General features: G+C 36.6%; 1 protein-coding gene across 19 annotated transcripts in view; it reads right to left on the minus strand.

Annotated features, from left to right (window-relative positions):
* The window catches only part of SYNE1 (spectrin repeat containing nuclear envelope protein 1), a 309,124-nt gene that overhangs the window by 97,337 nt on the left and 184,750 nt on the right, over positions 1-27,037 (minus strand). For 17 of the 19 annotated variants that reach the window (XM_027688509.1, XM_027688518.1, XM_027688501.1 and 14 more), the window contains 17 exons: positions 26,516-26,853; positions 25,704-25,848; positions 24,500-24,718; positions 23,376-23,638; positions 21,671-21,836; positions 20,932-21,087; positions 20,575-20,727; positions 19,544-19,726; positions 17,927-18,064; positions 16,401-16,586; positions 13,793-13,915; positions 11,510-11,692; positions 10,111-10,254; positions 6,491-6,685; positions 5,323-5,463; positions 982-1,149; positions 62-223 (listed from right to left, as the gene is read on the minus strand). In XM_027688509.1, the coding sequence (XP_027544310.1) occupies positions 62-223; positions 982-1,149; positions 5,323-5,463; positions 6,491-6,685; positions 10,111-10,254; positions 11,510-11,692; positions 13,793-13,915; positions 16,401-16,586; positions 17,927-18,064; positions 19,544-19,726; positions 20,575-20,727; positions 20,932-21,087; positions 21,671-21,836; positions 23,376-23,638; positions 24,500-24,718; positions 25,704-25,848; positions 26,516-26,853 (3,063 nt within the window). The remainder of the gene's footprint in view (positions 1-61; positions 224-981; positions 1,150-5,322; positions 5,464-6,490; positions 6,686-10,110; positions 10,255-11,509; positions 11,693-13,792; positions 13,916-16,400; positions 16,587-17,926; positions 18,065-19,543; positions 19,727-20,574; positions 20,728-20,931; positions 21,088-21,670; positions 21,837-23,375; positions 23,639-24,499; positions 24,719-25,703; positions 25,849-26,515; positions 26,854-27,037) is intronic. The other 2 variants (XM_027688413.1, XM_027688437.1) reach the window with 2 other exon arrangements.

Here is a 27,037-nt window from a genome sequence, read left to right on the forward strand (position 1 = left end):
ACTATGAAAGATATACAGGTAATACATACTCTTCCTCTATTTCTCACTTGTAAGTTTTTACCTGATGTTCAGCCATCTGGCTCTCTGGGCTTTTGGCTGGTTCCAAACTCTCATTTAGTTTGATTTCGGTGGTCTCCATTTTTGTGGATATAGACTGGAGTGTGTCCTGATACTTCTGTTGACGCTCAAGAGCTTCATAGAGAGTGCGCTGCTTTTCACTGATCTGAAGAAGAATGGAAGGTATAAATTCTGACCTCTAATACAGGATTTTCTCTTTAGTCTGATTCATGTATCCCTAGGCTTAAGAGACTACAGCCAAAAACTTGCAACAAGTTTTCAAAAGTATAAATTATAAAGCAAAACATCCATATTGAAAATATTTATCTGTTTAAATATCATTGGTCAAAAAAATGCTGAAAAAAATGGACTTTAGTAAAGCAGGGAAAACCTAGGCACAATTTTGTGCCTTATTTTAGATTTTATGCACTCAAACATGGATGTGCGCTATTTGCTAGACACATAGTTCTTAATACCCCATTACAGCTACTGTGCCTTTGCAGGGAATTAAAATTTATGGCATGTGATCAAAACTTTGACCATTTTCATACATTACTGAATGACTATGCTGCACTACTATGGAGAAATGTGTTGACTCAGTATTTGGAGAAATTGGATCTGGGGCCTCTTCTGCCAACTCATCCAGCATGAGTGGATATCCCTGTTAGGTTATGGAATATAGTCTGGCAGTAGCCAATATTTCTGAAGAAAACTATCAGCTTTAATGACTTATTTTTCCTTACAGGAGGTCCATCCTGCACAGGTTTTCAGATAAGGAACAAAAATAATATAATATCACAAATAACAATTCTAGTTGCCATCTGAAAACCCAAACTTGCAGAGAAGATTATTACTGAGACAGTTCTTTGAATTTTATTTCTTAAAAGTAGCCACTTATTTTGAACCCTCAAGATGAAAACTTACCACATTTTTCAGTGTTTCCCAAGAACGCTGCAAATCATCCAATTTGGCACTAGCAGCTGATTCTAAGCCTGGTTCATAAAACTCCTGGGTAGCTGAGGTGCTGGGCTGAATTCTAGCAGCTTCTGTCTGCAACTGTTCAGCAGATAAGGCTTGGTAATAAGCAATGTCCTACAAGCATGAAGTACATTATTGCACTTTCAAAAGAGAAAGATACTGAATACTATCCCCCCCATACTGCCCCATTGCACATGTCCATTAAAATAAAGCCCACAAAGCCCAAACCACCAGGAAACCTCTGAATAACACAGTAAATCAATATTTAGTAGTAATACACTCAGTATGGTTTGGAAGGTCACTATGATGAGGATTCTGGATGCATTTTATTCATGTTTATATTAGCTAGGAGTTGCAGAAGGCAACTGTGGACAATCACGGAAAGGCTGGGAAAGGAGTGCTACAAATGGGAGCGTTGTTCCAGCATCATCACAACTACACGTGGGAAAAATCCCATCACAAAAGACAGTGTGTTATGGTACTGTAGGTGGCAAAGAATACCACCATAATGAACACTACCATAGAGAAGGCAACAGAAGAACCTAAAAGGAATATGCCGAAGGACTAATAAATGATGCAAGAAAGAGTATGAAGCATCAGTTTATTACAAGCCTTCAACCAAACAGGTAGTCTCAACTGACTTATAAAAGATACTGGAAAAAGGGACCAAAAGTGCTAAGGAAATGGTCAGATGTTCAAATCACCACTAAAAATTCACAGTGGAATTGTTTCTCACCAGAACTTCTACACTTAGCATATGGGGGACTCTTCAACTGTTGCAGATGACAACTAAAAAGATCTACAGAAAATGTAAAATTAAGAAAACATGTACAGTATCTATATGTAGGTCAGGAAAGCAGACTTGATGACAAAGATTATTTAAAATTGAAACCATGTATGACAGGTAGCACCACATTATTTGGAAGGTGAAAAATGCTGCCTCAAGGGAGGATGCAAAGCAGACAGAGTCAGGCTCTTTTTCACTGGTGACAGTACCGTATGTGAACAAAACCAAACAAGCTCTGGAAGAGCACAGAAACCAGATCACTCCCATCAAACTGTCCAAAAGTGTCAGATGAGGTACTTCTTCAAAGGCAATAACTGAAAAATTTAATGATAAAAGTATTATGATGTCCAGGACCCAACAGGGAATAGGTAACAGCTTAGCACAGCATTCAGTACTGCAATTTCTGAATTTTTTACTCTGACCAGAAATGATCTTTCCAAGTCACAGTGAAAAGTTGCACCAGTGGGGGCAACTCCTCATTTTGCCTTGCAGCTACTCTCCAGCCCTTAGCTAGTCCTCTCTCAAGGTCAATAGAAAAACTGTGCTTCTATGACCTCTTAATATGGTTTTCAGAATAAAGGGCTTATTTTCACACAGCAGGAACAGCAATTTCTTTCTCTGTCTTTTCAGATCCTTTCTACAGTATACAACATGGCAGTTTCTCTTTGGCACAGCTTTCACATGATGGTAGTAGGAATCCAGATGATCGTACAAGTAACAGCTTTTGTTGCTCCCATAAAGGCCCTAATATCTCATGGCTGTTTTTGTGAAATTTAGCCAATGAACAGTTGTCAAGCTTTGTTGTTAGGATGCAGGGGCAAAGGGTGTGTTTAGATTTCATAAGATATGTAACAAGGGCTGTTGCACCCTAGATGAGTTTTCATAGGGGAAGGAGAAAGAATCGTTAAGTAGGCTGTGTACAAGAGATAGAAAAGCATTTAACAGTGACCCAGTGCTTAAGACTTGAATCACAGGATCAGCTCTGGTCTACAGGGCTTTGTGCCAGCACATCAGCTTTTTCAATTCAATTTCTCTGCAATCTGTATCTGGAAAACAAGTTTTAAGCATGCCAAACTTCAATCAAATGTATCTTTGGGAAAGTATAAGAAGATTCAGCCCCATAGAATTCTCATTCAGTACTGCAGCACAGATAAAGTGCCTAATTTTGCTAAACATCAAAATAAACAGCATTTCAGACCTGCTAGCTATCGCCAACATATTATATACTATGAAATTCCTCAGTCTTTCTAATGGTAACATCTTTTTACTCCCCCTCCCCTCCATTTTTAGAGGAGCTTCAGAACAAAAACAAACCTGGGCAACTGTTAGCTAGTACTAGATCTGTCACCTTCTCATATTTGTGGTGTTGCTTTAATCTATTTCAATACATAAGCCCAGTATTTCACTAATACGCAGTTGGCACTGTTTTTTTGATACTTTCATTACTTGTTAGAAATGTAAAAACAGAGCATAGATGTCTGAATTCAGACTAGCTATATTTCAGCATTAAGAGATGATAGGAAAGATGATGAAAGACTGTGGAGAGATTATTTAGGATGAATCAAAAAACAGTTGTAACTCCCAACCTTCCCCTCCTCAATCCCCATTTCATAAGAGCTTTACATTTTTTTCCAAAGACTAAATTCATGGGATTCTTTATTTCCTAGAGTTTCTGTTCACATGTTTTTCTGGTAGTTTGCAGGTGATCTTCCTATGAGAAATTATTTCTCTTAACACTGGCTACTTTTTAAAATATTTTAGCAAAAGTTTTGTTGATTTGCTGTAGAAATACAAAATATTTATAACTGACATTTGAGCTCCTAGTTCACTAATCTCTAGAATTTATTTTTTTAACCAACCTTCTTTCCTGAAGTCTCCATAGGCATTCATCATGATCAGCACTGGCAGTTTCATAGGTTCTTTAGTTTTAATCTCACGTGAGTGTGAACCTAAGCAATCCGTAAGTAAACCAATGCATTTTGGAATGTTCTTCTACTTGTTTAGTATATGCAGTTCATTTCAACATTAACCACACTGCAGAGACCTTCAGCTGTAAACATTTTAGATTATTACAATAGCATTGATTTTATCTCTCTAAAAAATCTTCTGCTAAATGAAAGACATAATCTTTTTGTTCAATTTTGCCCTATTAAATCACAGATTCTAAAACTTGTATTTTGGTGTCAGCTCATGCTGCTACAGATCTTCACTGTGTTTTCCTTATCGTCTGAGTTATTGGAGCTGTTTGACTTCTTTTACATTTACAGAGAAATGCAATGAATGGATGTTCGCTTTGCTTATTAGTAAGCAAGCAGCTCTCAGTTCTTTAACTCCTTCACAGATTAATGGTGTCATAAGACTTCTGTGTTGAAATATATAACTTCCTTTCCACTGTAAGTAAACTTTACAGGGAAATTTCTTATTATCTAAAATGACAGAACACTAGAAAAATCCTTCACATTCATTATAAAACTCTTTTGAAAAGTTGTGTAATGCCGTTGAAGATTTTGTCACCATTCTTACTATCTTACCTTAGTATCCTTTCTTATAATTTATATTTAGCAACTTCTACAGAACCATATGCGTTTCTGAAATTAGCGGAAGGAATCAATGGGCATCTTGTGCAAACTTCTCTAATTCTACTCAGCAATGCAACTCAACACACTCTACCCTTCAAGTCTGCAGTGGTCAACTTTTGAAGCAGTCATAAATGCAAAACCAACCAATAAACCACAAAATCCAGAAGAGTAGAGGTGGTGACAGCTCCTAAGGCTCGCTTCTAAACCTCAGAAATTTAATATTTTATGTGTGCCTTCATGTACATGATGCTCAACATGCTGGCTCAATGGTTACATTTTAATCAATGCTGATGTACACTTGTTCCTATTAGAAGTGTCAAAGCCCTCAGTTTTGATTTAAAATTTAACTTCAGTTACTTCACTGATCTGCCTCATTAGCACTTAAAATAGACTGTAATGGTAATGAACAATGTTGGAATGAACAATACATGAAAAAAACCACATGGAAGTTAATAACTGCAATGGTATTCAGTGGAAGATATCAAGCTGTGAATTCAAAGCCACAATGGTAATGATATAATAAGATAAATGTATATGGACATAATTCAATGCTTCATTATGGGGAGTACAAAAAGGCATTTTTTCTCAGGATTCAAGATTCCATTGAGTACTACTGAGAAAATAAAAATTAGGTTCTAAATAAAAAATGCTAGTGACATGGAAGAGCTTTGCAATTGTCACTTGAAATTTACTTTTAAAAATAATGAATAGCTGTAACACCAGATTTATACAATTTAAACTCAGAAGTCAATATCTGTATCCATTTTGAACGAGAATCTGAAGGTTTAGTTTGGCTAGAGGTTAAGCCTCAGCTTCTTGGAGCTATAGGTAAATATTATCTCAGATAATTAAACAAACCACCTGTGGAATGGAACCATGTATGACTGAGATGAATGCAAATCAGTGCCAAGAGGGAGGTACCTGGTTAACAGAAGCATCTGTATTAGCCACAGGTGAAGGAGAGCGACAGGCAGGTGGAGAAGAAATCTCACTGTTGGTTCCCTCCTCCCCAGATTCCTCAGTGACAGGGGAGAGCAGCGTGTGACAGCGACCAGCAGTCATCTGCCACAGGAAAAGCAACCCCAGAGCACAGGAAGAAAATCAGTTACCTCAACTTAGGCTTGACTTAGACTGAGATCAAAACAACACAAGAGTAGAATTACCATGACATTATTTAGTCATGCTTCATGCTCCTACACTTACCAATTTAGAAATGTGGTTGAATTGTATTTCAGTATGAACCTGCCCTCCTGTACCCTAACTCTACCTTGAGTAGCAAGCAGCTCAATAATAACAAATTTGGGTTTGCCTAAATGTTTTCTAATACAATCACCACTGCATACAGAAATACTGTGGAGAGCTACAGAATAATTCAGTATTTGCCTCAGTATCCAGGTCCAATTAGAACAAGGAACAGACTTGAAATATAGAATACACACAATCCAGTAGCAGCATATTCTTCTTCCTTCTCCAATGCTGTTATACAGTGATAAATCCTGAAATCTGCACTCTCTTTTCACTCAGACAAAAACCCCAGTAGCATCAGCAGTATGTTTATAATGAGACCCAGTTAAGAAACAAACAAAACCAAAGTGAGTCCAACTCTGCCTATGGCAGTATTGAGCTTTCATTTTCAACACATTCATCTGAGAATACAGCAGCATACTGTCAATTATCACATCAACATTTTAATACAAGGGCTTTAAAAATATGGCGTGAAAAACCTATACACTGCAACATATTATTAAATAATACTTATTCTGGTTTTATCTTACTCTTGTTAATTCATTAATTTCTTAGCATTTGTTCTTGCATGCTGATAAAAAAAAGCCCAATATTTGCATATAATTACAGAAAACTTTCACGTATTTGTCTGTTAAATAACTTCATCCCTTATCAACAAGTCTTGAAAACCCATATAAAGCAAAATACAGTAAAGGAAAGCTGCAACTTCCCTTGGTTTGCCACACTCCAGCCATTTCAAAAGCAGATGTAGGTGTGAGCTGTGGCAATTTGCTACACAGGAGTGTTGTAATGATGCAAAAGCAAGCAGTCAGATAAACAGTACAGAGATCAATGCATTGCTTACCATAACCACCGAGGGATGAGTGGGGTGTGCTGGGAGCAGGTCTGAATCCAGCTCCTCCATTCCCTCGGACAGCCCCTCCACTTCTGTCACTGTCAGCAGCATGGTGGCATGTTTTGCTTTCATTGTCAGCATCTTGCACTTTGAATTCAAAGAAGCAATTTGCTCCTGGTATCCTTTGATCTTCTGAGCCAGCTCCTGAGGAAACATTTTTTTTTCCTATTGCAGAGGCAGCCTGTAAAGGCCACAGGACCTGCAGCATTTCAGCTTTGGTGGCGAAGTCAAGCTCTCCCCTCCAAGCCCAGCCAATAACATCATAGCACCGCCGCTCAGAAACCCCGCATAAGCCGCCGCACTCGCTGACAAGCAGGATGTTGATAGCAGAGGGAACAAGCCGAACTGCGTCCGGCTGCACAGCTAAACCGCAGAGCCAACAGCTTTGGAGCGAAACCGGAACAGGGCTGCGAGAGGCTCTGTGAGCACGATAACCGCAGAGGGAGAGATGGAGGGAGACCTCACATTCGCATCCAGCCTAAACCTGAGACAATGTCTATAAGCTTCAGACTCCAGCAACGGAGAATGTCTCTCCCTCTTCCTGCCCTATTTTTTTTCCCCTGTTCTACTTCTATTTATCTGAGGAAGATGAAGCTCCCCCGCATAGTGCATGCCATGGAAATGAGGTCATGTGGTAACCACAACTGTAAAAAATGCCCCATTCAGCTCCCATCATAAAGAATGAATTGTTCAAACAATAACTCACAGGGTCTAAAAGCATCAAATGTGATGGGAACAATCAGCCACATAATAAGATTAAATGCAGACTGGATTGCTTTTTGCCACTGTTTAGATAAGCTGTATATTAATCTCGTTTTGGTTTTGTGTAAATCTTCAGAGTTAAAAGCTGAGCTGCACACAGGACTAACCTTTCTTTAAAAAGAGCTGGGAAATCTGGCTTAAAGCAGAGTATATTTTAAAATATTGAGGGGTTTATGGTTATGAAATGGTCTATCTGAGTGGCCAAACACCATCATAAGCTTAAGTTTTGTCAGAGAAGAAAGATGAAAATGAAAAGCCTTATGACTATTCATAAGAGCCTTGTCTTCTCTCCTACCCTGCACTGTTGCCTTGCTCAGTGTCCAGTTTCAAAGCTTTCAATTATTATAATTAAAATAAAAAATGGTGGAAGAGTTTCACATTTCTGTTGAAGCTATTATTCCTGTCTCCCTAGAGGCTCGGTAACAAGTTAAGAGTTTTCATCTATAAAATGAAAACACTTTTATAAGCTTGCCTGTAAAATCAGTTATTATTTCTTCAAATATATATTTCTGCTTTATTTTTATATCTGCTTTTATTTCTTCAACAAACACAAGTTTTTAAGGAAAAGTAACAACAGAAGTTGCAAGATCTAGTAGGCATAATATATTATTACAATATCTTTTCAAAAGTAAATAAGACTACTGCTTCAGGCTGGTAAAATTAAAAGATTTTTTTTGTTGTATAACATTTCCAATACGCAACTTCCTCAAAATTACAGTGCAGAATACTCATAGCAAGAAATACAGAGTTAGAAATTGAAACAGCACGAAGACTGAGGATGACACTTGACTGCTTGGGTTTCAATGGCACCTGGTCCCTATCTGTCACTTTAGTAAGAAAAGCACCTCTTGGTGCTCCAGGGCTTACATTGGAGACTAAGCAAGGTCTTGATTATAAAACATCAACTAGAACAATTAAAAACCAAGCTACAATCAAATCAAACCACAAATTTAATGTCTAGCAGCTTGAATAGTTATCTGCTCTGTTTGGCAAATACCAGTCATTCACTAATGCTAAATCAATGACATATCTGAGGCTCAGCAGAAAATTATTGTAATTCAGTATACTCAACTCCATCAACATTACTGAGGTGCAATGACATTTGTGGTATTAATGTCCAATGCACTAAGCATCTACAATACCTCTTTCAACTGAAAACAAGGAAAAGGAAAAGTAGGCAAAAATGTGATTACAAAAAAAAAAGCAACTTATAAAAGCAATGTCTTATGAGGTACTGTATTATCCATTAAAATAATTCACAAGCATGGAGATACTTGCTCATATTCTTATCTGAAATTCTAGAGAAACATGGGTCAGTAAGCATAGTACCTAGTTAGATACATGCACAGTAATACAAGCTTCCTAAAAATCAGGATGTACTTTCCTTCTACTTTCTTCCTCTTATTTTAATCTAAATATAGCTACTATAAATGTTCTTTTAAGTTCTCTTTCATGCAGGCTTCAACAGGGAATCTGGTAAATGGTACTTTCTTAAATTAATAACACACTTAACAAGCAAATTGACAGACTTTCTTTTTGAAGTAGTATCATAATATATGTTTCAGAATATCCACTTCATGTTATGCTTTTCCACAGGTATTTAGCAGACGAAATCTGAGCCAAAAATACGCATATCTGTCTTTCAAAACTCCTTACCCCTAAACGTGGAAAGCTTGCAAGTATGAAACCTGTCCATTCTGGCTGACCCCAACATGTGCAGTAGAGTAACGCTGCTGTCTTCCTGCAGATGTCTAGAACAACTCTTAGCTACTAAACTTGTTCAAATGCAGATGAAACTTCAAGCTGCCCCACTTTTAATTCCTTCCTGCCTGCAGCATCATTCCTTCCTCCAGCAATATTACCCTGTATCACTGAAGTAATTCTGCTGCATTTGCTGATTCTGAACATTTGAATAGAGAATAGTAGCATTATCAATTCAGTACTGAAAAAAACCCAGAAATGTTTGTTTACACAAACTGCTCTTGAATTTATACTGAGTAACTTTTGTAACAACTGGATATAAAATGAACAACACATATACCATGAGGTTATATTACACAACAGGACAGATAGCCTTAATTCAAAGGTAAAGAAATGGTGCCATCTGGTGCCATAAGTGACACACAGAGATCAGTGGTGCATTTTCTATCCCAAGAAATACACAACAGATAGGAGAAGGAGAGAGGGGCTCAGAAGCTTTCAAGGCAGCACAGTGAGAAGGCTGCACAGAGACAAGCCTGGCTTATTTGAGGGCTGATGATCAATGAGTTTGTGGGCAGGACCCACAACTCCACAGCACAAAACTCTTCCCAACAAAGACTTTAAATAACCTTTGGATTGAATGGTGCAATGTCCCTCCAAATCTATTGTGGTTTTCCTGTGATTCAAGTCCCTTGGTGTTCTTTTACGGGATGTTACTGGGACAAAAATGAGCAAGTACTTTAGGATATACATGCATACATACATACATGTGGATCACCAAATAGTAGGGATTACCTGACTGCTCAACATTGACTTCTGGGACACTCCTCAAGTCAAGTTCCAATGTTAATTGTACCTTAATTATGCAATCTTTTTGTTTATCACAATCTTGCCCACAGATTGGGACATACCTAACTGAATAAACAAACAAATTCTCCACATTGTACCAATAGCAGGAGTTTCCTATCTGGTATTAAGTCTATCTACTCAAGTAGTTTTGAGGAAGTCTGAAAACCGACCCTGCTAACATTACCATTGCTCACGAAAAGTTGTTTGGGTCAATGAGCTGCCATTGAGCCCATGCTGATGCATTTTGGCTCTCATACCTCATTACGTGAAATCTGGACCTGGAGTTCCTGGATATTGCTGGTTGCTATTGGCTTGCCTTGGATCTCACGATGGGCACTCTCTATCATTTGCTGCAAATGTTTCATTTCTTGCTCATACTGCTCGTACTGAACCACTGCTTCCTAAAGAGGGAAAAAAATATTGAAGTTTTTATTTATTGAAAATAAATTTTTACTTAGTCCAAGCATGACTGATTTCACCCCTTGAAGTGGAGCAAATTTACATCTATCTGGCACTCATGTCTTGATAAGCAAAGCAGGAGAATAGTCAGGAAAAGGTCTGTTCATAAATATTGTCAACTGTAATGATTTTAATGGTTTCATTTATTTAACTATTACCCAAAAAAGCAGTTCACATAATGTGATGTTTTAGTTTTCTGACAGAAGGTGCTATAACTTCTGAATTCCAACAAGTACCTGAACCAGACACATCCACAAAAAGATAGCATTACTTAAGTCTCATGGTTTTGTTACAAAGCATTTTCATCTACTTTTTCACTCCAAGCATTCATTTATGAAGTGGAAAGACTATAAGAAAAGCTTAGATTTTACAGAAAATACAACTGGGAGAGGATTACAAAGATTGATTCAGATCTACCAGTGTAGTATCAGTTCTTTCTATCTTAGATTCACCAGCAGTTTGTCTAACCCATTTTTTAAACTTTCAGTGTGACATTGTATCCTTCCTTTTATGTAAGTATCATTAATTATCCTTAATCATCAAAAGTCTCTTCTGTTATCTAACTTGAAATTTGGTAGTTGTACCCTAGGTCACACTATGTACTTTTCTATCACTAAATATGAGGAAAGAAATGCTTATACTCTTCTTTTACATGTTTAGTTATGAATCCAGACATTAAAAAAACCTCTAATTTACTTATATTTTGGAAAAAATTGAAAATGCAAATTTAATAGATGTTGAATGATTCCAAAATGACAAAACAAATGTACAGAAATTTTTAAATAAAAAGAATAAAAATCATTATTTTTATACTGGAAAGTTACTTAATTAACTCAATAGTTTTTATGCAATCTCTAGAAGCAGCTGATGTTATAATGATGTATTAATTTTATTAACTGATTATATATATTATAAAATTAACCTGCATACAATCATATATTAGCTATTTGTCCAGTCAATCCTTATAACATTACAAAAATCATAGCAGTATCAGGGAGAGAACCAAGGTGAGAGTCAGATGACAATTAAAATGATCATGAATGTTAAAATCAGGAATGAATGAAACTTAGTTGGGAAATTCCTAATGGTACTACAGAAAAGAGGAACACACGGAGATATGAAATTCTGTGTTTCTATTACAATTTGTATGTCAGTGTTGAAGTTAGTCTGAGTAATTTATGGCATGGAGTTACTTGCCTGCATGATGTTGCACTGCTGAATGGCAGTGTGCTGCAGGCGGCTGGCCTCCTCCTGGAGCCGGAGGGCACTATGGCATATTGGCAGGCTGGTGACCACCTCTTCAGGAATCCTCAAGGCACTCTGGCAGTCTTGTACTGCCTGAACTTTTGGCTTCAGTGACTCCATTTCAGACAACAGATGCTAGAAACAAAGTCAGTGACACAATAAGCCAATTTTGCAGAACTCCCAGAGCATTCCATACAGCCGAAAACAAATAATGATAAGTTCGTGCAATGAAAGAAAAATGTGGTTATCTATTTTCTAAATTGAATATAATCAGAGCACACTTTCTCTGGAGTTGCTCATTGTGAAATGAGCACTCTTTTAAATATCAGTTAAGCAAAACCCCCATATACTAGGTATAAAAATAATTAATTAAAAAGCATAGTAGTACCTATTTTTAAGTGTCTAAGTAAAAAAATATTTCTAGTAACAGATTTGAAAAAATAGATTTAGAAAATCCACAAATTGAAGTAGCACAGGAGTCAATTATGTATACATATATTTTAATGTTAAAATCTGAGTGGAATCCCCTACTGAGACACAGAAGCACATTTTCAAACCAGCAAATGAATCCCATTGTGTTCACAGACTTCCTTTGAAAATACAAATCATGACTGAAAATGTTGCGTAAAACTCAAAAGGCAATCAGAGAGAAAGGAAAACAGCTACACAGAAACCTTTTTCTTTGAATTATGGCAAGCTGGATGCCTTTGGTAATAGTGTCTATTCCATACAAAATGTCCATTCAAGCTATCTATTCATATGCATGAGAAGAGTCTAAATGATGCAACAACTGGAGGATAGATTTGATCACTATTCTTTTTATCTTCATTGTGGACTTCAATGTACTCACAGATAAGAAAAGAAAAACAAAACAAAACAAAAAGGAAAAGGCAAAGTTGATGAAGAGAGCCTTAGCACATTAGAAAAAGATTTTAAATTCCACAGCTATAAATCAGCTAGACAATGTATGAGACAAACAGGGATAGAGAGACTGGTTATCTCCCTTACCCTATACCACATGCAGAGAGATAGCTAAAGTGGGTCTGAAGTGCGTATGGATGAGAGGATCGTGCTTTGATTTTTTATTTCTGTGGTTACATGACATACAGTGGATAATCTAACCAGAGATTTGGTATAATGACCTATTCCTCAGACATCACTGGTGGGGCCTCTCCTCCATCAGGCCCATACTGCTAGCAAAGGGTGCCTTTATTGTGCAATCAGCACCCAGAGGCACCCTGGGGGCTGCGTGCCAGTTGTGCACTCTACAAGACACCCTCTCTGGTCTGGTGAAACAGGAGGGAAGTGGCTACAGTCCCCTTCTTTACAAAAGAAACTCATACTGTGAGACCAGCTAGAGCCAGGACAGAGAATACACATAAAAACTAGTGTAAACTCCATATTCCTTCATTCTTACAGTGGGTGATGTGTTTCACTTACAGTCTTCAGGGTCACACTCTGAAATCTGGCTGCAAGTCCCCAGAATAAAGACTGTATATTTTCATGAAAAGGGAAATCTATGCAAATTTACCTTTCATCCATATGCTTTTCTGCAGATTTTAATCCTACAGTGAACCTGTTGACATTCAGTTTTCACTGGCAGACTGAGACAGTGAAATCTCCATATTAGCTTGCAGAACAAAGTATTTCTTAAGAAACTCAGAAAGCTGTAACTTGCCTTATTTTTCTTGTCAAGAGACTGAGATCAAAATCAACAAACTGACAAATCTCCACAGTAGATCAAGTGCAATACAGAAAGACACAGTATCTTACGGAGGTAATTCAACTAAACATATAAAAATGTAACTGGGCTTAAGGAAACCTGAATTTTCTCTTAGCTCTCCAGATTACTATGGGGAAAGATAGCAACACACTAAATCATTGCATCTCTATCTGTAAAACAGGGATAACACTCCAGACTTCCTTTTGAAGTACTTTAAGAACCCATTGATCAAAAGCACTAGATAAGAATTGGGCTTTTTTATTATTATTAATATGGATTAAATGGATTGGATCCACACTTCTCAGAATTGCATCAACCTGAGAACAGACTCATAAAGGATCATACTCCCTTTAAGGGAACGATTCTTCCTGTTCCATTCTTTATTTCCTTGGGGCAACACTGTGAAAGAGTGACCAACCTAAGAAACACAGCAATCAATCTCACCAACACTCATTATTCTTTGTGTAAGCTCACACTACTCAAATGCTAATTTTGAGGTCCTGGTCTTTCACCTGTCTGTGAGAAAGTTGCTCTTTCAAGCTTAAATGCCCAAGCTCTGGAGAGGTCAATGTGGTTTGGGCTTGCTCCAGAGAAGCCTGAAGGGCTCTCAGCTCAACTTCAAATTTCTTCATGTCCTGTAACACAACACATTTGAATAAGAGATCAATAAGAAGAAAAAAACCAAATCACTATAAATATATCTGTCTGGATTTTGTAGCTACGTCCCCCTTATATACAGTGAGAAAACTAATTCATACTTTTAACAACTGATTTTAAACGTTTAAAAGATTGGATAAAAATACCAGTTATATGACAATCTAGAAAAAGAGATTGCAAAGGCAGAGTTATTATTTTAAGTACTTTTTTAATCTCAAATACAGCATAGACTTTATAAAGCTAATTTCATAGAATTCAAGGCCTAGAAAGGAACTGAAGATGTCCTCTAGTCAACTTCCTGTAATAAGACAAGACATAACTGCCTCATCCTTCTAGACTGTTTTTTAAAAACCACTAGCAGTGGAGTCCCACTTATCTCTACGGGCAACATATTCCACTATTTCAGAACTGGAATTTTGTAGAAAGTTTTTTTCTGATAATCTAACAGGAAGTCACCTTTCATTGCAGTTTCAATATTTTACTTACTCTCCCATTAGGAAGTAAAATAAGTAAAAATCCCATTATCTTCAGGTCCACAGACATGAAGAATAAATTATTTTTATCCTCTCTGAATACATCATATGTTAGGATAATCCTTTTCCATGCATGTTTTCTACAAATTTATACACATAGTACAATCATAACTCTCCTCTGCTCTTTATCCAGTTGGTCCACATCTTTCTTCAAGTGCAAAATTTGACACTGCTGAAACCTTGCTAGTGATGAGTAGGCAGAACAAAAGGACTACTTTGCATACCTTACAATTATATACTTTATTTTCTGCATGGTGTTTGGATTTTTTACAACAATGCTACACATTCATTCATTTTTCCATGAAACCTGTTATTAAACTTATTACCTTGCAACAGGGTGCATCAAGCCAGTAGTCTCTCATTCAGAAGCAGAACATATGCCTAGTTCTTCCTGTCTAAACATAACAACTTACCACTGTTTCTGTTGAACAGTAGCCTAATTTTTTTCAGGTACTCCCTGTATATACGGTGTTGTCTAAGCATCCCAAAAGCCATATCTCTAAACTAGCATCCAACTCATTAATTAAAAATGTTGAATAGTACCAGGTCCAAGAGAGAAAGCTATAAACCCCTTCTTGATGTCTCTCACCTTTTGGGTTGCAAATCATTGATAATTACACACCACTAAGTTTTCTAGGCAGCTTTATACCTACATATTGTATTTTCAACTAGATAACCTTATTAACTTTGTTAATAACAATATAATGTGAAACATTATTAAAATCAAGACATATGATATACTGTGTAATTATATACAAATTGATGTACTACTTTCATGTAAAATTGGACACTTTTGATATGGTTTCTTCATAAATCTATGTTGGTTTCTATTAATCTCCATGCTTTCCTGTAAGAATTTACGAATAGTTTATTCAATTGTTCCAGTATTTCTCTGAGAACTGAAGCTAGTAAGTTTCACTTCTACTACACTTATATGTAAATATTTATTTTGTTTCATGAAAAATTATTAAAAAACTCCAACCAAATCCTTCAGCCCATAAACTGTGGTTCACTGATTTATGTTTTTGTTATGGAAAGAAGTATTTTTCAAAACCTCTATGTTACACTCTTATGACTGCTTTCTGCCATGTCCTATAAATGTTGTGAAATAAGTCAAATTTTTAACTTTAGCTGCAATTGTCCTAGTAACTGATAGCCTATTCTCTTAGTTGCCTGTAGGTATTTTCCTATTTAGTATTGTGTAACTGTAGCAGGTGACAGTAGAAGAATCCCTATAAATATATTAATTGTAACATTAAAATATAATTTTTTTCCTGGATTGTTGTATCAATTTAAAAAAAAAAAAAGAAAATTGAAATTTCTTGCTCTGAAGGCAAGAACAAGTAGAAAAGATTTCCACTCTTTTCCTTGTGTCTTGCAGTGGTTTACTATGCCTTCAAGCACTGCATAGACATAACACACATTTACATTAACAGCAATCCCATACAAAAGAGCTGCAAGGAAATGTCAGGGACATGAAAAACCATGTTTATTCTTTTCATTGCACTCCCTTGCAGAGGTAGGTCTTACGTTATGGAATCCTTGTCTGGTCCAGTACTGATCTGAAGGAACTGATAACAGGCTTTAGATATCATTTTAGAATAAAATAAAGGAAATGGCAGAACATAACTGTCAGCAAAGACACATTTCAAGTACCTAAACATAGGTGCTCAGTCCTATTTGAGACACACCACGATCCAAAATACATCCATCCAGAAAGGGCAGTTATAAGAGGACCTGCTAAAATATTGTGCCCCTCTGAAAGAGCACCTGAAGGCAGTATCTCAAACAGCACAAGATAGCTAACTTTAGACAACACAATCATGCCCTTTGTAGACCATGTATAATCTTCACTGCTATTAATCTCTGTAATATGATGCATACACCACCCTAGCTGCCAGCTAGCATTAGAAAAACTGCTTTCATTTACCTTGGCAGCATCTTGGAGATTTGGCAGCTGCACTTTGATAACTTGCTGTAATTGCTCTGTCCGACGCCCTAGTTCCAGCACTTGCTGAGCCATTCCTTCAGTACAGTATACACTTGCCAGATAATCAATCCTCTCGCTCATGGCCTCGAGATCACTGTGAATCTCTCCAGACTCATCAAGCATGGTCTAGGTGGAGATATGAGCAAATTGAATGCCACATTAGAGCTTCAGTGACACATATCTTTTCAGAATATTCCTGTTGTGCAAACTCCTCAATCTGTACCCATGTGTAGGAATATGATTAAGTTTGACTGATTTCCTGTAAGACTTAGGCAACATGCTTAAATCTGAATGTATGTTGAAGTGCTTCAGCTTATGGAGACAGGAAAACAAAAGATTAAGTCATGAAGCTTCAGCAGCTGTACTTACTGACGCACTAATTTTAGTGTTTTGCTATACACACTTCAGCATAAAAATATAATATCCACAATCTGTGGAGAAGATTTGTTCTGGAAGCCTGATGTACCTAACAGAAAGTAGAAGAAAGCACTTGGGTGCAGTGTTATAGTAGGGTAGAAGCCTTAATGCTGCCTAAAAACATCACTGCCAAAGTATTCTGTGGGATGGCACTGGTTAAACTGTATCCTCATCAGATTTCAAAGCAGGGAAAAAGCCATAGCAAAACCAAAACAGAAATTCTATCTCCAGTTATCCTCAGGATAAATTGCCTGGAGGTACCTATTCAGAACACTGAAGTGTGACATACTGCATTGCACCAATATAAGAGAATGCAGCTGACAAATAACATACATATAAAACCCATGATTAACTTATTTTGATATTAGTGAGACGTTAGTATCTTATGATGCTCTGACTTATTTCACGTGGTCATGTAACATCAGGCAAGCTGGGACACTATCAACATGGTCCACTGATCCACACACATTCCATATGCAGACACACACCGAACAAATTGCACCATCACAGGGACATCGAGTCACTCTGATGTGAAATGTCCAGGAAGCAACTGGAAGAAACTCCTCTATTAGATAGCACTTTGAGAACATTTGGTATGAAACTCATTAGATGAGAAAAAAGGCTATTCCAATTTAGGATAAAGAAGAAAGAAAAAAAACCTCCCAAACTGAAACTCATGTTTGATTAAGTAAAGTTTTATAGTATTAGCTGCAATAAGGTATTTGGTGTGATAGAATCACAGTGTATGGACACATCATTCAACCAAAACCTACTATGAAGCCAATGTACTTGAGTAAACATGGAGATCAACTTCGAATCACATAGTTTTATCCCACAATATATCTTAATTTCTGTGTTCAAAACAATTGTCCAAAACCAATCAATCATTTTTAAGGCTTGGGGGAACAGTCAAAGAAATCTAGCACTTCAGAATTTTTTTTTCCGTCAAGGAAAGGAGGCAAAAAAAGGTAGAGGAAGTAGAACTCTACTGCTTTGAAAATAACTTTTTATATACACTGCCTTTTAAATTTCATATCTCATATAATTACCTGGTAGGCTTTACACTGGTCACGAAGCTGAGAGGAAGAATTCCATGTTATACTACCATGGACTAGGATATTTGCTTTCTCAATCCATTTCAATATGAACTCCTGCATGTCATTGTATTCTTCCAAGTGTGAAGCAGCCTGGATATGAAAGAAAAATTCTCTTAAGCCTAAGATGCAATTTTGTACAGTTCTCAGCGAATGATAAAACTAATTTTATTTCATTTACCGTTGGGATCATTTAAACAACTTTTCCATACTGTTGTATATAATTTAATTACTTATGTATTTATGGAGTTAAAATAGGTCTGCTTCCAGTAATAAGCATATCTATTTTGGGGAAAAAAGGCACTATAAGAATGTAGGTCACACTGAGTGAGTCCACTGATGCTCAAATATATCCCTAGAGGGTACACTCCCTGTGCGTATTTCAGCCTCACATGTAAGTTCAAAAACACCTTCTATTTCAGTTTGTGGCTCAGTGCAAGCCTGCTCTATTTCATTTCTTATTTTAATTTGTCTCCTTCTGTTACCATCCTCCAAATCACCTTTTTTTACAATCTGCTTTGTCCACTCAGTCTCCCATATTTCCAAATGAAATGTTGCACTATTTCAGAATATAGGACAAAAGCTGTTTTGTGATTCATCCAATTTCTACTTAGCAAAGTATTCATAAGTTCCCATTTTATTCTCAGCAGGAATAATTTCCTTGCTTTGCACGAATTTGTTTTTCATAAAGAATTTATCAAATCCTAGGTGATCAAACTGTATTTGCAACCAGTTTGCCATACCTATCTTTTTTTTGGTGAGTGGATTTTTTCGTGCAGAACAAAAATATCCTAATGGTAAATCCCTTCACAAAGTACCTCTGACTGAACTCCTACTTTGATAGTAACTTTCTATCTCTTCTTAAAAACAATTTTTCAGAGGAAACTGAAAAGAATAGCATGAAATAATCTTTTTCAAGCTTTAGAGAAGCATTGCATGCAGTAGCAAGAACTCTTAATTTATCACGGTATTGATGGCAGAACCACAGAAAATCCATTTATTTGCTTTTAGCTAGACTTCTTCTGGGATAACAACAATTAAGAGAAAGAAAAAAGGAGAAAGAATTTCAGAACCACAGATGATATACTGTTATGAATGCCAAAATGTTGCGTAAATATTATGGATTATCAGAACCCTTGTATATAGGCTTTTCTATTGAACCTATAAATTATATTCACCTTCTATGTATTGAGACTAGAGCAAAGAAATTTATTTCATTTTTCTTTTTAATGCTGCAAATATTGGTAACAGTGACAAAACAGAGGCCCCAAAAAGCACAGGGAGATACTATTTCCTGGTATGGTACTGTTTGTGAGGTCTATCATCTTTTTAGGGCACCAGAGGAATCAACCAGCAGATTATTCATCCAAGAGGATGTTAAAGTTACATCACAGAATTATCTCCTGATAGGACCTGTCTGTACCTCTTTGCGATGTGATGCAAGCCCTGACTAATAATAGGCATATGTCCCAAGGAATGCCCCTTCTGGCACAACTACAGGAAAATAAATGAGAAGTTTGCATGCTCCTTCTGCTTCTGAAAGAAAACAGCTGGAGGTAGGCGCGATCATACCTGACTAAGCTTGGCTGCTCTGTACTCAGCCTGCCGTATAGTCTGTTGGTGCAATGCAGTGAGTTTCCCTATCCTGTTAGCCAGCTGCTTAGCCAGTGGTGCATTCTGCTCTGAAAAGTCCTGGACGGATGCATCTAATTCCAACAGCTTTATATTGCAGCTGTCCAACTCTTCACCGAGGATCTAGACAGAAAAACAATAAAATCAGTGATCCAGGAAGTGTTAGCTTTCTAGTTGATTATTTCTAGTCCAACTTGCAACTTTTATACCCTGTCCAAAGTCTCCGTAGTTTGTTCCGTTTTTAAGCAGGAAGGCAGAACAGCAGGATGTTTGGTCATCTCTTAAATATGTGCTGTTACTCTTTCTTCTCTGACTTCCTGGCTGAAAGGGATAACCATTTTCCCTACCATAGCCAAAGACTGAGTCACTTCAGTGTGACATTAACTATTCTCAGGCATCTTTCTGTGTTTGTTTGTGAAATGAACAGTCAGCACACACTGCCATGACAAAGGGGTCTGCTTTGTTGATGTCTTAAAATATAACTTTACAAACTCAGAAAAATGTAATTACTCATTAATGCATTATGAAAACTTTCATTTTCCTTTGAAACTTGCATTTTCATAGCTTGATCCTGATGTAGGAGCAAGTAAATCAAAAGTAATGGTATACTGTAAAGAATGATCTTTTCAGTACAGACTGGGACAAGGAGCATTTGGGGGGACCCATAGGGTTTCCCAGATTGTAGTCATACTCGTTATTTAAAAGGAACAATGAAATTTTGTCCATCTGACTTTTATGCCCAGCTACTTCCTCAAAATTGTGTTATTCACTGAAGTCCCTGTATGGGCTAGTTTGCAAAGAATATAATTTTAAACATCTCATCACCCAACCCTTATTTCTGTCCATTCTTCTGTTGAACTACATTAAAAAATGTGTTCTGCAAGTCTTCAAAAATACAACTTTTGTATGAAGTGAGTGCCCCAATTCAGAAGAATTTATGGTGTAACCACATAAGGAAAGCCTTGTCTTACCTTTTGTTCAAGTTTAGCTTGTGCTATATCATTTGTTTTCTTTTTCAGTTTGGAAAGAATGGCATTTAGTTCATTTGCTATCCCCTGAATTTTCTGATCAAATTCTTGATTCAATGTTTTGATTTGCTGAGTTTCTCTTTCTTTAGTTTGAATCTGTCAACAATAAGAGCGAAATTCAGTAACCAGAAGTAACCTCCATCTTAAAGGAAATTACCTTTCATTTAACTTAGTTTAATTTAAAGGATGAAGGTAATAAAACTATTCTATGTTGCCACAGTTTGGTCATACATGAATACCAAATTATAAAGCCTAAGAAAGGGATATAGATCTGTTATGCACTTATCTACCGTGCTGTACCTGATCCTGTACAGTTACAAGGGCCAGTCCAACTTCTGCTAAATGAAGAGAGAGTTCAGAAGGCAAAATGGTATAAAGCCCCAGGTACTTATTCTGTTGTTGTTCAGCCATTTTCTCAACAGCCTGGCGATGAGTAGTAACTTCACCAAGGAGAGACTAATGACAGAAAAAAACAGTACTGTCAAGAATATTGGGAGAAACACATCTGTGTAAACTTAGCAAATGCAGATTATTACAAGCTAATTGTTTTCAAATTCTTAACTAGTTCAGGAAAACAATTTTATCTTGGGATTTCCTGGATTTCCAGTTATGACCGCCTGTTCAGTTCTCTGCTCCTGTGTGACCACAAGTACATAGAAAACATCAAGTGAAATCAGCTTACTTTGCTGCTTCCCTCCCAAACCTAAATTGCTGAGATAGAAACGTCACATTCTGTCCATTCACATTCTATAGTTCCCCCACACTTTGAAGGAGAGGAGAAACATTACTAATCAATATACTAGTACATAAAATTGCACATATGCAAAGTTTAATATCTCTTAAATATCTTAAAATAAAGTATTACAGTCCATTATCTACTTCATGCTTTATGAACTTGTCTATTGGGTTACTCATGAATAACAAAAACTCATGAATATTATCTAATTTGAATTTGTGGTGGTTTTGAAACTATTAACATTCACTAACAGATTACAATGAAGATAAATACTGCAATTTAGGAATTGCCAAGTTAAGATACCTGCAACTCCTGAAGTTGAGTGTCCACTTCTACATCAGGGCTTAATAAATATTCTTTTGTTTCCTGGATCCAGGAGTTCACAACATTAATCTCTGCTTCAACCTCCTCACGCTCCTTCAGCTCCTGTTTTGCCATCTTCACACCTTTTTTAACTTTCTGTTGCATACTTCAGAAACAAAGAAACAATAACTATTTGTGAAGAATTAAACAATGTCTAAAAATATTGCTCAGAAAATGCTGAATAATAAACATAATGATCGATGGCCTCACATCCAGTAAAATAATATTTAAATAAATAATTTATTTTTATGTTCATTCTTTGGTATTATGTATTTGGACATCAAGCATGCAATTGTTTTGAAGAAATGCAAATGTTTACAATAAAGACCCCTATATTTGAGCTCATCACCACAGACTGCCCTTATTGCCAGTGGAGGAAACAGGCACAAATCAGAGCATGAACTCATGTAGAGCATGAATTCAGATAATTCATCATTTTTCTAAAAGAAACTTCTAAAACAGGTCAGAAAAACTTAATTTTACACTTGTCTATTTCTCTACACTAATTAGAGAGTGATACTTAATCAATTCTGATGTTGATATCTATAATGCAAAAAAACGTGAGACAAATTCCACTCCTATTGATGGGATTTGCACTGGCAGAATACTTAGGGAAAGGTACGGATCAAACGTCTGAACACCATTTCTGATCCAGAGATGTATCTCCACACTTCCACCAAGACAGAATTTCTGCTCTTTTCTCAAGAACTTGGATGTCCTCTAAAAAATGATACCACTCTGACTCCTGGACTACTTGCAACTGTTGATGTATGTGACATGGATCTTACTTTGATATTCCCACATTTATGTTTGCTTAACCTTTCATAGCTGAACTCTGCCTTATTTACATGAACAGGAGATCATCACAGACTCTATATTTTAGAAACCAATTCTAAGTGAATGGAATTATAAAAGTGCTTGTATCTACACCTTTCCTACAGGGATCATTTATGCATGCACACGATGAACTTTGCACAGGCATGGTGGAGGATTTGCAGTTTTTTATTCTCTATATCTCTTCCTCTTCCCACTGCAGAGATACAATTAATGGCATCATAGTGTAGTTATGAGGTAAATATGTGTCCTGAAACTTGGCATAAAACTTCCTGTTTTCTACAAGAAAGGGAGACATTTTAGATTTTCATAAAAACTCGCATATACACTTTGTGAAATGTTAAGACATACTTTGTTTGCAACTCCCCTAAATTTCCCTATAAATTTCATACAATACCTACTTTTGGTACCTAAGTGCTTCAAACAGGGGAAACAAAGTGATAAACTAATAAAAACTTAGGATACAAAGACATAAATGGCCACCATTAATGGTGAAAGGCAATGTAAATGTGTAAAGTCAGTTATAACTTTAATGCAGTTTATGCAGCTTTTACACAAGTTAGTAATATGCAAGGCAAGAAGCAGATATTCTAAAATATATACTCCAGCTGATGGAAATAAAATAATGGCAAAAATATATTTCAAAATTAATTAAAATAATTCAAAATTAAACTGATGCTTATTTTAAATATAGGAACTGATATTTATTTTAAGCATGATAATTGTTAATTATATAGAATGATACATAAACTCTTATTAATGAATTGTAAGATAACATTTTTCTAGTGAATCTTTTAAAATATTGCCTTACTTGTGGCATCGATCTTGCATGGCTTTGATTTCTTGCATTACTGGTAGTTCCTCCTGAGATGGAGGCCTTACTTCCACATCCTGAAGCATGCTGACAGCATGCTGTTTGAGCAGGCCCAAAGATGACAGCTGGTGGTCCACCTCCAGAAGGAAACTGCTGTGGTAATCCAGGAGTTCCAGGAGCTCAGTCTTGGATGACTTTTCCACTGAGCTCTCTGGTAAGCGACCTTGTAGCTGATCTATTGCTGTGGAGGCTTTCTGAATCTATGGAAAGAGATACAGTCTTGTCAATAATGAAATTACAAAAGAAGCTAGTACAACTGACATCAAAAGGTGCTCAACCCAGTGCTGTACATTTAGATTCTCTAAAACTGTTGTGGTATAGGGTTTGTGCAGTAGTCTCTACAGCAGATATAAATTTATGCTCTACTGTTCCAGATCCAGCTAGCTAGCCCTAGCTCTTCACAGTGGATTAAGACTTGCTAAGGCACATTTTTTGTCCAGTGAAAATGAGTGGCTCCTTACACTTTTTAGCACTTATTATATTAATTGCCATAGGACCTGGATCTCTACCACAGGGCACATCCATATTTGTCACAAGTCATACATTTAACAGAATGATTGTCCCCATTCCTAGAGAACCTGCCATCGGGGCATAAATAATGGATGATGATGGATAAAAGGAGTCAAGCAGAATATAAGGGGAAAAAAGAAGAGACCTGATTGATGAACAGTGACAGGCAATATCATCACTGCTTATGCTTAGAAACAACAACTTCATACTCTTCAGGAAAAAAAGAAGAAAGAGAGAAGAGAAGAAAGAGAGGAGAAAGAGAAGAAGAGAGAAGAAGAAAGAAAAAAAGAGGTTGACATAATCTAGAATAGAACATCTGGGGAAGGGAAACATAGAGGACAAGATTCTGAAGAACTACCAGAAACCAAAAAATCTCTAAATTTGGAGGCAGTGATTCTAAACCTAGATCTTGCATAGCTGTGTTTTTCTGACCTGAGAACAAATCACTGTTATTCCTGATATCGGTTTTCTCTACCACAAGATGATTAATAGGGCAGCATAATGAGTGAAAACCTATGTATAAAGGAGGATTTACCAAGATCAGAATTTACCTTATCATTAAAGCCCTTCCACTCCTGCACTGCATCTTCCAAAATTTTTTCTTGTTCCTGGGCTGCATTTCGGAGCCGTGTCCAGCGCTGCCAAACTGTTGTCATGGATCTACTTATAGATGCTTTACTGGCATCATTGCTAACTTTTTCCAGCTGTGAAGCCTTTTCTTCTAGGGCTGTGATGTTCTCATGGAAAGAATTCACTACGGACACAAGAGTCTGAAAAAGCAAAAATAAGCACTGTTTTCCTTTACTACAACACAACTTATTACTGTTCAACACTCAGGTAGATGAGCCACTTCCATCCACTGAAGACAAAAAGGAAGTACTCTATGCTGAGTGAGATGGCTAGGTCTCACTTTATTTTTAATATGCAATATATTAGCTACAGCTACTTGTACTAAATGCAAGCCTCCGGAAGCAGCAGAAATCTGCTGTAATCAGATATTCTCTTCCCTGACAGACCCTCGAGGAGATGAAAATGAGTGTTCAGGGTCCTTATCATAGCAAAGACTGACTTCTACTAGACTCCAAAAATGAAAGAAGCCATTCAGGTGTTTAAGTGTACATTTATGTCATGTTTATCTTCAATGACATTTTATATTTCCAAGGATATGAGGATATTCTCATGAAGCTGGCAGACATGATATTACCCTTAGGGGAGATTCTTGATTTCACAGAGACACAGTTGGAGACCTGGCAGCATGTCTAACTGCCTATACTAAGGCAACTGATTACTACCCTAAATACAAGAAGAGAAAATAATTCTTTTAAGTTACATTTCTTGCTTTTAGACTAAACAAGAGTTAATATCAAACCCCAACTCTTCCTGTCCTAGTAAAACTGTTCAATGTGATCCACAGTAGATGGATCTTTCTATTAATCTGAGTTTCTTGTAGGGTATATAATTTTGGGGCTAATACAAACAAGGCTTTTAGGAACCTCCTGACTTTTCGCATTTTTCTACAGTCATAGGCACATAGACAAGTTGAGCAGTGATTAAAAATATCTGTCTTGGTCACCCCACAAATTAAATGTGTGTTTTCCACTACACTAAACACCTCTTGGTGTGTTATGACACAGATAAATGCTACAGGAGAAGATGCAAAAATTGAAATTCGTGTTACCACAGGTAGGGACTTATGTAACATATATTTATTTTCATTTGAAAGAAAAGGATTTCATGCAGTTATCAGTACCTTACCTTATGTGTTAGCAATTTCTCTTCTGCTTCATGAGAAGAAGCAGCTTTAGCTACTGAGAATTCAGATAATTTTTTCTCAGCCTCATTCATCACTTCAATAACCTTCTGCCTTGCTATCTGGTACTCCTGCCACTCAGAAACACATCTGAAACAAATACAGTTCCAGAAAGAACAAATCAATGCAATATAAAAACATTTGAAAATAAGGAATATTGTTGCACCTAGTTTTCAATGTAACTGCTTAGTTTTGCTGTTACACAGTATTTTCCAAGAAAAAGAAAGATTATTGAGAAGGAGCATACATAGAATCATATGCTCCTGATTTTCAGCTATGCCTTCCAAAAACCATAGCTGAGCATTTAATAATCCTTGTATGATATTTTCTCAGTGACTGTCTACACTGCCTTTTAAACCTAACCAAGCTTGCAGAATCCAGAACATTGAGGAATAATAAGTAAAATAGTTATGCTGGTTGGAAAGGTATTTCCTTTTAGTTCAAAATCTCTGCTTCAATTTCATTTGTTTCTGCATAGGTCTTGTGTCAGGTGAAATACAGGACGGTCATTCTCTACTCTTCTTCTCAGTGCTGTTAAAAGTTTAATATAATTATATTATAGCTTCCTCAAGATCACACAACTAGTCAGTTAGGGGCAGAGGAGAAAACAGAATCCAAGAACTCTGAATCCCAGTATCCACTTCTGTCATAAGAAGTAGCAAAAATATTTACAAAACTCCAATTAATGTTGTGATCTCTTTCTTCCATCACCAATAAGGTGATCTTAAAATGAAAGAAAAAAAAGGAAAGAATATACCTTTGTAACTGCTCTTGCTGGGTTTTGGCTTCTTGCTTTGTCCCTTTGGCCTTTTCCTCCAATGCAGCTACATTCTGTACCAGCTTTTCTCTTGCTGTGGCTTGTATAAAGGGCTCTATTTCAGACACAAGGCCCTGTAACTCTTTCAAATGATTATTGAACTGACTTTCTGTGCTGAAAAATTCGATGTGGTTCCTTAGATTCTCCTCAGAATTCTCAACATCTAAACCATTTCTTGCTAAATGTAGAAATTCCTGAGCATCTTCAAGCCAGTCATTTGCTACCTGCATCACTTGGTAGTATCTTTGGCAGAGGCTATATACTTTATTCAAGGTAGCCTGAAATAAAAGGGAAAATTATACAGATGGTCACAAATATGAAATCACAGCAACTTGTGTCACTAAAAAAAAAGAAACAACAGGATTATTAAAATAAAACTTTTCATGATGATTGCAAACATCAACCCACAGGGCCATCTTTTTCAGCTTCATGACTGAGAAACTAATTGCACTTAGGATGCAC

The sequence above is a fragment of the Neopelma chrysocephalum genome, unplaced genomic scaffold (genome assembly GCF_003984885.1).
Source record: "Neopelma chrysocephalum unplaced genomic scaffold, ASM398488v2 Primary Assembly neopelma1_23, whole genome shotgun sequence".
Taxonomy (NCBI): Eukaryota; Metazoa; Chordata; class Aves; order Passeriformes; family Pipridae; genus Neopelma; species Neopelma chrysocephalum.